At 30.0% G+C, this 12,753-nt stretch overlaps 3 protein-coding genes across 3 annotated transcripts; 2 read left to right on the forward strand and 1 right to left on the reverse strand.

Annotated features, from left to right (window-relative positions):
* Positions 1-7,948: 7,948 nt before the first annotated feature.
* On the forward strand, positions 7,949-9,323 carry FSST1_011304 (oxidative stress survival, Svf1-like protein; the record flags this gene model as incomplete). The annotated part of the gene is made up of 4 exons (XM_083234423.1): positions 7,949-7,971; positions 8,064-8,279; positions 8,335-9,136; positions 9,231-9,323. 4 exons carry the CDS (start codon positions 7,949-7,951, stop codon positions 9,321-9,323), a joined length of 1,134 nt encoding a protein of 377 aa, XP_083081000.1.
* Positions 9,324-10,747: 1,424 nt separating this feature from the next.
* Positions 10,748-11,293, forward strand: FSST1_011305 (uncharacterized protein; the record flags this gene model as incomplete). The annotated part of the gene is made up of 2 exons (XM_083234424.1): positions 10,748-11,038; positions 11,093-11,293. 2 exons carry the CDS (start codon positions 10,748-10,750, stop codon positions 11,291-11,293), a joined length of 492 nt encoding a protein of 163 aa, XP_083081001.1.
* A 291-nt stretch (positions 11,294-11,584) lies between these two features.
* Positions 11,585-12,489, reverse strand: FSST1_011306 (mitochondrial K+-H+ exchange-related-domain-containing protein; the record flags this gene model as incomplete). The annotated part of the gene is made up of 2 exons (XM_083234425.1): positions 11,585-11,990; positions 12,050-12,489. The coding sequence occupies 2 exons, from the start codon at positions 12,487-12,489 to the stop codon at positions 11,585-11,587; spliced, it is 846 nt and encodes a 281-aa protein (XP_083081002.1).
* Between the last annotated feature and the right edge of the window lie 264 nt (positions 12,490-12,753).

The raw sequence follows: 12,753 nt of genomic DNA on the forward strand, positions 1-12,753 counted from the left end.
ACTAGCCTTAAATTAGCTATATAAAGGTTATTAAATATAAAGTATTTACTATAATAAATTTAATATAATAAAAAGAAAAATACCTTTTCTTAAAAATAAGCTTAAAAGTATAAATAGGCTACTTAATTAAATATAATTCCTAAAATATCTTTTAAATTTAAAACCTAATTATAAATAAAATATATATTACTAGAGATATTATCTTTAATAAAAAAGAGCTATTTAATATTAATAAGAAATAAATAAAGGAATTAATAGCTAAATAAACCCTTAAAGAAATTTAATAAAATATAAAATTACTTTTAAGTATTAAATAGCTTAATTAAATTATAGACTTAGTCTAAGGCCTAGATAAGCTTAAAATATATAATTTAAGTCTTAATAAATAAATTAAAAATCTCCTTATAATAGAAAATACTTAAGAAAAAGATTAATCTATAAGAAAATATACTTAAGCTTAATTTAAACTTCTCTTATTACTATTAAATAGCTTACTATTAAACTTCCTTATATATATTAAAATATCCTCAGTTTAAAATATAATTTAAAATTTTAATATCTTAATATAAGTTTAATAATAGATTTTTAAGGCAGTATGTTATATAACTATATTAATTCCTATAGAGTTAGCTTTTATCTCTAGGTTAGCCTATATTTTAACTTTCTTTATCCTTAATATAATCCCTTATTAACTTTTAATTAGCCCTATTAACCCTATTAACCTTATATATAGCTTTTATTACTTATAAAGCCTTTAATATAAATGCCTTTATTATTTTAACTACTTTAATAATATCCTTTATAATCTTATTTTTAATTAACTTAATAGGATTATTAAAGACCTTATTAGCCTAGGCTATTTGTAACCTAAGGTATTAATATTAATCCTTATACTTATAGTTAAATCTAATTTTCTTAAGAAAAGTAGCCTTATTATTATAAATATTAAGACCTTTTATAAGCTTCTTTTTAAAATCCTTTAAGTACTTAAGCTCTTACTTAAGCCTTATTATTATCTAGCCTAGCTTATAGGTTTAAAAATATATTATAAAAAGTAAAAAAAGCTTATAGCTAAAGGCAATTAACTTAATAAGGCTATAGTTAATATTATTATATTAGGTTTCTTAGAAATACTTAGCTTTATATTTTAATTACTTTAGGCCTTTATTATTATTATTAAATAAGATAATATTAATAGTATTCTTTTTATTAAGGAAATAGCTATTAAAATAATTATAAATATTACTATAAAGGCTTTTTCTTTTAAGAATAAGAGGTATAATACTATATAAGTCCTATAGATTAATTAATTATATAATATAGTTAATAGTAAATAGACTAGAGATTAATTAATTGCCTTAGTATTTAAATAATTAATTATTTAAAGGTATTTAATAAGTTATAAGAGGAAGAAGCTATTATATATATAAAAGCTTCTTTTATTATCTTATTAAGAAAGTTAATTATTAAGAGATATTTAAGTTTAATATATTAAGTTCTTAATCTATATAGATCCTTTAGTTTTAAATTTATAAGAAAAACCTTAAGAAGACTTAGGCTTTATAGAGTATAAAGTAAAAAAAATAAAAAAAAATAAAAATAAATATAAATATTTACTTATAAATTTAATAAATATAAATACCTTTAAAAATATAAAGTAAAACTTATTATATAAGGAGATTAATAATAAAAATTATTAATTAAAGAAATCTATATTATAATATTTATAAGGAAATTATTTAAAATATTTCTTATAATTACTATTAAATATAACCTTAAATTACTATAATATAATATAGTTAATATATTTATTAATATAAAATTAATAGGTAATATCTTTATAAGGCTTTTTTCTAGCTTTAAAAGTAATAAATAAGGAAATTAAATCTTACTCTTATATAAAGTATTATATAGACTTAAAGTTATACCTTTTTTATAGTAAATAGAGCTTAAAAAAATACTTAAAACCTTAAAATATAAATTTCTTTCTATAGAACTATATTATTATTAAAAGGATAATATTTTTATCTTTTTTTATATTAATAATATTATTATTATATTTAATAGAAAGGATAAAAAAGCTATAATATAGATTATTTAATAACTTAAATAAAGATATAAGTTAATTAAAGGAAATAAGCTATAATAATTCCTAGGAATAAAGATTATTTAAAATTAAAGCTTAAAAAGTATTTAAGTTATATAAATAATATATCTAGAGAAAATATATAAACTTTATATTATAAAAATATTAAATACCTCTTTAATAATTAAAAATAAGCTTTTCTTAAATAAAGTAATTATAATATAATAAAGTATAAATTAATATAAAAAAGTAATTAATATAATATTATATATAAGTATAATTAGCTAATTAAATATTTTATTTATAATATTAAAACTACTAAGGTTTATAAATAATATTAGTAAAATATATATTAAAGTAATAAATTAAGTCTTTAATTATCTATATATAACTTATTACTATAAACTATACTTTAGAAATAAAAATAACTTTCTAGTTTATAGTAATACCTTATTTATAAATATTCTTTTTATTTTTTTTATTTTTTTTATTTTTTACTTTATACTTTATAAAGCCTAAGTCTTCTTAAGGTTTTTCTTATAAATTTAAAACTAAAGAATCTATATAGATTAAAAACCTAATATATTAAACTTAAATATCCCTTAATAATTAACTTTCCTTATAAAATAATAAAAGAAGCTACTATATATATAATAGCTTTTTCCTCTTATAACCTATTAAATACCTTTAAACTTATTTAAATACTAAGGTAATTAATTAATCCCTAGTCTATCTATAGTTATATTATATAGCTAATTAATCTATAGGACTTATATTATATTATACCTCTTATTCCTAGAAAAAGAAGCCTTTATAATAGTATTTATAACTATTTTAATAGCTATTTCTTTAGTAAAAAAAATACTATTAATACTATCTTACTTAGTAATAATAGCAAGGGCTTAAAGTAATTAAAATATAAGGCTAAATGCCTCTAAGAAACCTAGTATAATAATAATAACTATAGCCTTATTATTATATATTAAGAAAGTTAAAATAGTTTTAATATTAATTAATTGCCTTTAGCTATAAGCTCCTCTTACTTTTTATAATATATTTCTAGACTTATAAGCTAGGCTAGATAATAATAAGGCTTAAGTAAAAGCTTAAGTACTTAAAGGATTTTAAAAAGAGGCTAATAAAAAGTCTTAATATTTATAATAATAAGGCTATTTTCCTTAAGAAAATTAAGTTTAACTATAAGTATTAAGATTAATATTAATACCTTAGGTTATAAATAGCTTAAGCTAATAAGGTCTTTAATAATCCTATTAAGTTAATTAAAAATAAAATTATAAAGGATATTATTAAAGTAGTTAAAGTAATAAGGGTATTTATATTAAAGGCCTTATAAGGGAAGCTATATATAGGGTTAATAGGGTTAATAGGGCTAATTAAAGGTTAATCTAAGGGGATTATATTAAGGATAAAGAAAGTTAAAATGCAGGTTAACCTAGAGGTAAAAGCTCTATAGGAATTAATATAATTATATAATATATTACCTTAAAATTCTATTATTAAACTTATACTAAGATATTAAAATTTTAAACTATATTTTAAACTAAGGGTTATTTATTTATAAATAACTTAATTAATTATAAAAGCTTATAAGGATTTATAATAAAGCTATTTAAAAGCTTAATTAAATAGTAAATAAATAAATAAGATATAGTAATAATATTAATAACTAAAGCAGAGCTATTAGTAATTTTATAAGTAATAAAAAAAGGTCTTTTTTAATAAAGATTCCTTTAAAGTCTTTAAATTAAATTATAAAATATTAATTTATAACTTATTTATAATAATAAATAGATAATTAATATATTAAAGAATTTAACTTAAAAGTTAAAGATTAAATTAAAGTATATAAATATATATAATTATTAGCTTAAAGAGAGAATTTAATATAATAAAATCTCTATAAGCTATAGGGAAAATATAAAGCCAATTATTAATAGTTTAATAAAAGCTCTATAAGGTTATAATTTAAGAGAAAGTTATAAGTAATTTAGCCTAGTAAATATTAAATAATATATTTTAAAAAAATAAAAAAGAATTTAAAAAAGAAATTACTATTAGAAATTATTAAAGAACTCTAGATTTAATAAAATAAGCTTTATTTATATATTTATAAGCTTAAAATTATAAAATTAATATTAAAATATATATAAATTTATAATATTATTTTTATTTTCTATTAAATTACTTAAAAAGTAAAAATAAATTATTTAAAGCTAAAAGTTACTATTATTAGCTAAAGATTTACTTTTATATTATAAAACTTAAAAATTAAGCTTATTTAAGCTAAATAATAATTAAAAAAGGCTAAAGGAAATTCCCTATTTATAATACCCTTAAGGATAACCTTTATAATAATATAATACTTAATAAATTTTTATAAAATCTTAAATTAATTAATATAATTTAAAAGTATAAAATAAAGCTTAAAAATAACTTATTAATTTATTTTTATAAAATAATCTCTAGAATAGGCTATATAATAATTAAGAAAAAAAAAAGCTATAAAATAAGCTAAAATAAGGCTAATAAGCTTAAAATTAATAAAAAGAAATATAAAATTAAATTAATAAGCTTTTATATTAGCTAATAAGATCTTTTAATTTTATACTTTTTATAATAACTTTTATTAAGTTACTTTTAATAAACTTTATTACTAATATAAAATATTATATAATAAATATAATATAAATAGGGTATTAATTAGTATTTAGCCTCTTTAAGATTTAAAAGTTAAAAATAAGCTTTAAAATAATAAAATAAAAATTAAACTTATAATTTATTTTATTTCTCTTTAGTTTTAAATACCTTCTTTATATAATCTTTATAAATCTTCTTTAACTTTCTAGCTTTACTTTCTTATAAGGCTTTTTACTTTTTACTACTAGAATAAGGAAAAGGCTATTTAATAATCTCTTTTTTATCTTTAAATTAAAATTAATAATATAAAATATAGTTTTAAAGCTTATACTTAAAGGAAGTAAGTAAAGTTAATAATATACTTAACTTATAATCTAGAGAAATTTAATTAATATTACTATTATAATAAAGGCTATTTAATATTAATAAATAAGCCTTAAAATATAATTTCTAAGCTTATTTTAATTTATAATATTATAAAACTTAAAAAATAAAAAAGAGTTAAAAAATTATATTATATTAAAGAAAATTAATTAATAAATAAAGTAATAATATAGTTAAAAGAAGCTAAAATAGCTAAAATTAACCTTTAAAGTAAAAAATTATATATTAATTATAAAAGTAATAATAAAGGAAGAAAGAAAAAGAAATTAAAGTATAAATTAAAAGGCCTTTTATTTTTATTAAAATATAAAAAAGGTATACTTTATAGTAATTATAATTTATAATTAAAATTACTAGGTAAATATATTCTTAAAATATATTAATAGCTAATTTACTTTAAAAAGAAGAAATTAGAAAATAATAAAATATATAAAAATTAAAGCTATTTATAAATTAATTTTAATAGTTATATTAATCTAAGGGAATATATTAAAATATAACTACCTTATAATAAGTAAATATAAGGCCTATTTTAATAAAAGGAATAGCCTTTTATTAATAATAAAGTTATATAAAATTAAATAAATTAATTAAAGTTAATATATTTTACTTACTTAAAAAGAGAGGAAATTATATAGCTATATATTAATTTAAATAAAATACAGTTAATATATATATTAATATTTTATATAATAATTTAATACTTACTTCCTTCTTATAGCTTAACCCTCTTAAGGCCCTGCTAGCCTCTTTAATATATATATATTATAAAAAGTAAGTATAGCTCTAAGTATAATATATATATATTAAGGAGGCTAGCAGGGCTCTAAGAGGGTTAAGCTATAAGAAGGAAGTAAAAGCCTAAGGTACTTATAATATTAATACTACCCTTTAGCCTAATAACCTTAAAGTAAATAAATTAAAGCTATTTAAATATATATAAACTAGGCTCTTATAGCCTTCCTTAGTATTTTCCTTAATTTAATTCTTTATATAAAGCTTAGCCTTTTTTTTATTTTTTTTTTCTTTTAATTTAAAAGTAAAATATTCTTGCCTTATTTAATATCCCTTAAAAGGGTTATTTTACTCTATAGAACCCTAGTCTTTATAATATAATATAAAAGAGAAAGATTCTTTTTAATAACTTTAAAGTTAATAAAGAGATTAAGCTTAAGGTTAAGCTTTATAGCTATTATAAAAGCTACTTTTTCTTTTTTATTAGTCTTAGTAGTATTAATTAATTTAATACCTTTAAAAGTAACTTTAATACCTTCTTTTTTATTATAAAAGGCTTTTTTAATAATAATAATAAGGTTATTAAGGCTAATTTTAATAGCTTTATTAACTTTAATAACCTTTTCTTTTTATACTTTATAAAGGTCTTTTTTATATACCTTATAAGGCTTAATAATAAAGTTAAAAGCTAATAGTTTAAATCCTTACTTTAATAGGCTAAAAATATACTTTTTAATTATAGGCTTTTTTATAATAGCCTTATAAGTAAATATAAAGTTAAAGGCTAATAGTTTAAATTCTTATTTTAATAGACTAAAAAGATACCTTTTAATAGGTTTTTTAAATACTTTAATAAGCTTTAATACTTTATATAGCAGGCTATTAAGCACTTTAATAGGTTTTTTAAATACTTTAATAGGCTTTTATACCTTATAAAGTATATTTTTTAACACCTTATAGTACTTATTTAATACCTTATCTATAGGCTTTTATACCTTATAGAGTAAAAAATGCCTTATAATTATATACTAAGCTATAGCTACTCTATAGGGTAAAGGTACCTTAATAAGTAAAAGTGCCTTAATAGATAAAAGTGCCTTAGTAAATAAAAGTACTTTAATAGGTAAAAGTACTTTAATAAGTAAAGGTTTATTTTCTTAAAAATCTTAATAATAGTATTAAAAGTTAATTTTAAATATAATTTTAGCTTTTTCCTTTAATTAATTAATAATCTTTAAAAGCTTATAAATATATTACTTATAAAGCTTAAAAAGCTTTTTAAAGTAAATATCTTTATTATATATAAGGATTAAAGCTTATAATATTTAATATTAATTATTAAGGCTTTATATAGAGTTTATTATATTAAAAATACCTTATAAAAGTAAAAGAAATAACTTACTTTTAAAAGCTAGATTTATTATATTATATATTTTATTATATATTTTTATAGGCTATAATAGGCTTTATTATTTTAATAGATCTTTTTTTATTAAATTTAATAAAAATAAATTAAAAACCTTAAAAATAATTTAATTTTAATTAAAATTTTAAAATAATAAAAAAATATATATAAAAGAATAACTTTCTTAAATATATAAAAGTATATAAAGGCATATAATCTATAAGAAGTAAATATAGCTCTAAGTATAATATATATATATTAAGGAAGCTAGCAGGGCCCTGAGAGGGTTAGGCTATAAGAAGGAAGTAGGGGCCTGAGGCACCTATAACGCTAACACATATTACACTTGGAGCCACACCCACTTCTAACAGGGACAGGGACAACAGCCACATTATGTACCCCTCCACGCCACATCCATACAACAGGCCATAGCAGGCCATGCTAGGCTATGAGGCCAGGCCAGGCTCAGCGGTGTGAAAGTGACATCTTTAATGCGGTACCTACGGTACGGAAAAGGCTTGGACAGGGTCATTAATTAACAAAGTCCCCAGAATTTCATTTCTCGACCCATCTTCCCATCCCATCCCATCATCTTCACCTTCTGAATCGAAACAGATCAAACCTCCTGTTTCTCTACCTTTTTTTTTATCCCCCAAGTACAATCACTCAACCAAGTCATCATGTTCAACTGGGCCAAGCAACAGTAAGTATCCTCTATCAGATCTTCTGGACCCCACCATGCATCACCACCCCATGGACATGGAGAGGCTTTGAAGCAAATACTGACCGCTATAGGCTGGCCAATGTCGCCGGCACTCAGGAGCCCATTTACGGTCCCTCTGCTATCAAGTCTGTTGCCATCGAGGCCGAAAAGACTCCCTACACCGAGCTCACTCGAGATGGCTTGAAGTGGAAGGCCATGGACTCGACCTCTGTCGAGACAGAGAGTTTCTACATCTGTGCCGACAACGGTTACATTGCTCTTGCCCAGGTCATCTATAGCAACGTTGCGTATGTTCTGCACAATCCGTATCACTTCACTGTCACTTGCTAACATGTACAAAAGCGGCATTCGAACAACCTGCCAGTTCAACGCAAAGGTCTTTGACAAGGACCCTTCAAAGCCCCACCTCTGGGCCTCAACACCTCTCAACAACCAAGACTTTAACGAGGACAAGACGAGTTTCTACGCCGACGACTGCGCCGTCGAGCTGTCCGAGGATGGCACTTACTACACCATCAAGAGCATGAACAGCCAGGAAGCCATCGTCAACCTGAAGATCACCCGCTCTACCCCTGGTTTCCAGGCTGGCACCACAGGCACAACCCTGTACGGCACCGACCACAACAACCCATGGGGATCCATTCGCCATGCTTTCTGGCCTCGCTGCGTCTCCGAGGGTACCATCACCACCAAGGAGGGACCTATCGACCTGAAGGGCAAGGCCTTTTTCGTCTACGCCCTCCAGGGCATGAAGCCTCACCACGCCGCTGGTCGATGGAACTTTGTCAACTTCCAGGGTCCCACCTACTCAGCTGTCATGATGGAGTTTACCAGCACCCCGTCATACGGTTCAACCCTTATCAACGTGGGCGGTATCGTCAAAGACGGCGAGATCATTACTGCTGGCGCCACCAACACAGCCACTCACACTCAAGTTAAGAAGGATTCCGAGAACGAGTGGCCTGAGCCGAGTGAGGTCAAGTACACCTGGTCTGGTGCGACCAAGGACTCAAAGCCTGTTGAGGCCCTAATTGAAGGACCTCTCGGCGAGCGAGTTGATCGAGTTGACGTCATGGCCGAGGTCCCCGGTTTCGTCAAGACAATCGTTGCAGCAGCTGCAGGCACAAAGCCTTACATCTACCAGGTGAGTTTTGCTCCTTTCTTTTTCTCCCCCGTTGATTTAATTTCCGAACAAACGAACCATTGGGGAACCCCCTTGCTGACAAGATAATCTGTAGTACCACCCCAAGCTCTCCCTGAAGCTCAAGATCGGCGACGAGGAGATCGTCGAGGAGGGCGTCATGTTCACCGAGGCCACCTTCATCTCGTGAAGTAGAGGCTAGACGACAGAAAGAAAGACGGGATCGATATTATGTTTTATTTCTTGGATTCGTCTTTTTTCTTTAATATTCAGAGTACCAACCTTTTTACACACAAAGACATTGGGTAATACAGTAATCGACACTCTTGAGAAGAGGGCAGGGAGTCTCGGCGTTGGAGACAGACGGCTTGGTCACTCGTTTAAATTGATACGATATACTACAGACTACTTACTACACTACAAGTGATGCCCTTTCCAAACCAATATTGGACTTGAAGGGCCCTTTATTTTGGCTCGACACGTCTCACGCGTCTTTTGATTCGGGTTCTAGCCTTTGTGTGTTTTTACTAAACCGCGGCCCGAATGAATAAACCATTGTTTCCCTTCGCCCTCGTCTTGGATCAGCTCAGACGAGAACTTGTGACGTCCCACAAGTCCAAGTTAGCTTTCATTGTCTGGGCAGGTCGGAGGAGCCACTATGACAATAGAGATGTCTCTTGTATCCGCATCTCTGTTTGTCTCTGTGAACCGAAAGAACCGAAGGGGCAGGGCAGACTTGGAGACCTTTTAGTCCAACTAGTGGGGGAGGGAGAAGTGAAGGAAGAAAAGCCAATAATATTGGCGATTTATCGACAACTCTCCTTCTCCTTCTCTTTAGTCTGTTCCCCGCCCCACGATGTCAAGGGAGAGATATCAGTCTTAGTACTCACCATGTTGGCTACTCCATACTAAAGTGCAAACCAAACTGAAAAATCTCCACAGCAAAAGGCTGCATGTCTCGCCCGTTCCTGACTACCTTGTCTCGTCACAATCTTTCTTAGCCTCTGTCTCGTATGCAATGCAGGTGCTAGCTAGGCTACATGAAGGTTTGTCTCTTCAAGCAAGCACTTTTGGCTTCTGAGTCCCCTAGGTCCCCTCCTTTTTACGCGTTTTTATTGCTTTTTATTTGCTGCACTCACTTTGATTGACGTGCTGATGATCTGAGTCGTTGTGCCCGACTAACAGTTAGTGAGACGACGATCCATCCATCCATCTCTACTCAACTCAGTTGGTTCGTATTCAAGGGTCGCGACTTATACGCGACAGAGAGAGCATTCCTCTAATCCAGAACACCAATGTTTTAGTTGGGAGAGAGGATCCAGCCAGCCCCTGTAGACGATTTTGGTGTCTCGAATTACACAAGCTAGTCTCTTGTTCTATCTCTTGTGGAATTGAATATAAGGATTGTGAGAATCCTCTTTTCTTTGTGATAGTTACTCACTATTATCCCTCGTCCTTTACCTTTCTCCCTAAAGAATATATCCCATCAATATTCCATCTTTTCTCCCTATTGTGAAGGACCAAGAATTCCATTACAATCATCCTCCAACCAAAGGGTTTCCTTGCCATCTATCATCGTGAACATACCAGCACCGAAATAACTCAACCTCAACCATGGCCGCCTGTACCTACCGCGATGCGTCTTCGTACGCCCCTGTATTCCCTTCTCCTCTCAACCCTACAAGCCATGGACCAGAGAACAAGTATGGTGCTGTTCGTATCGCTCGTCGAAGACGCAACCGACCTGGTCGACGAGGACCTCCTGGATCCCACACTCTTACCCAGCGGCTCCTTCGTGTCAAGGCCGCTGATGCATGGAGGGGACATGTTTTGAGTGCTCAGGTTACTCAGTATGAGTGTGCCGAAGCTGCTGCTATGGGAGTTATCAGGCAAACCAAGAACAGAGTAAGTTTCATGTTTCACACATCGTTTCTAAGAATCATACTAATTTCGTTTTAGAACCGTCGTTCTTCAATGCCCGGCCTCAAGAACTTTGGTCTCAACTTCTCCCTCTCCGACGCCCATCGGGTTGCCAGCAGAATCAGCCTGCCCGATCTATCATGTCTCAAGACAAGACGCATGCTTCTCGCCATGGGCCTCGTCGGTCTGCTACCTGCCCTCAAGGTCCGAGATGCTCTGAGAGCAGCCGAGTCATTATGACTTGCATTTCACGGCGAAGAAAATAGCTGTGACAATGATGAATTTTATATGAGAATTGTGATTGTGAGCCGTCTTTTGATGGTGCGGCGTTTCTGGGAGGAGATTTCTATAGATATACCCGCGTCTTTACGCCTGCCTTTTCCATTTTTCCACACCAGTCTAATACAATACAATATTTCTTTAACCATAACAAGAAAACAATCATAGTCCCCAGTCCGATACACCACCCCGTGCTAGCTACGTATATAGGTATCATACATCGTGCAAAGTTATACATGAATCGTTCTTTACTCATTGATCTTTCTTCTCTTTATACTTTTCCTCCACTGGCTCGGTGGAACCTGGTTTATCAGCCGCTGTACCGGCTGCTTTCTCTTTTGGCGGGCCCTTACTGTCTGGGTCTAGAACAGCGTGTTCGACCTGCCATATGGCTCTCTCGAGCTCAACTTCGAGAGCAGGCATGTTGAGTGTTTCAGAAAAGGTCTGCACTTCCTTTTGAGTGAGCAGGGTGCGTTCCTTGTTGTCCGGTTCTTCGGCGGGCGGGGCATGTAGCGCATAAAGCTGGTCAAGCTTCTTGGATGGAGATGGCCGTAGTAGCTTATGCTCCAGAAGCCATTGGATATGCTTACCACCCGCAATGGCTCGGTAGTGTGACCAGGCTCTGTAGACAAGGTAAAAGAAGGGAAGGTTGGGGATGCTGCCCGATGTTAGCTAGCGGGATCTAACAAAAAGCAAAGTCAAAGACATTATACTCACATGGGTATCAGCGCAAACGGGATAGTAATCGGCATGCCCACAACACACCAGACAAGCCTCTTTTTGTGAAGAGCCTGGCGCTCCGTTGCAAGGGTTTGTAGAATACCCTCAGCCTTGTTGGGCGGTATCACGGAGCTCGGGAAGCACAATTCGACCTTTCCTCTGGTTTGGATATCCTCGCTACGACGTTTCGAAGACAGAGGAGGTACCGACTTGAGACCCCATTCCTCGTAGGGGATGCGACGAAAAGCGTAGTTTCCGTAGTCGACGACCTTGCGCTTCCAGCCCGACTCCATCTTCTCCCACTGCGCCCACGTCCTGGCAGCCCAGGCGGTGCCCTTGTCAACATACGTCCGGCCCTGTGGCGCAGTCGTGACCTCGAGTCGTTTCGCATAGAGCAGCGTTCGCCGCGTGGAGAGCGGTAGGAGGTACAATCTCATGGTGGGTGGTTGGTAGGAAGAAGAGCTGCAGCTTTATGGAATGCGGATATGCTTATGCCAAGAGACAAAGTCAACCGGGACTGCTTGAACCGATTGAGAGCCAAAAGAGAGGGAAAAGTGTCGTAAAAGTGTCGCGAGAGACTATCGTAGCATGACGGACGCTTGTGATTATAAGTCCTTCGTTGAAAAGAGGCCGCACGGGTAGAGAAGAAGCCGGTGAAGAAAGAGGCAGTAGAAATTTGCCTCTTTGGATGGAGATTCAAC

This window comes from Fusarium sambucinum, chromosome III (genome assembly GCF_050947815.1).
Source record: "Fusarium sambucinum isolate potato_lamoka chromosome III, whole genome shotgun sequence".
Taxonomy (NCBI): Eukaryota; Fungi; Ascomycota; class Sordariomycetes; order Hypocreales; family Nectriaceae; genus Fusarium; species Fusarium sambucinum.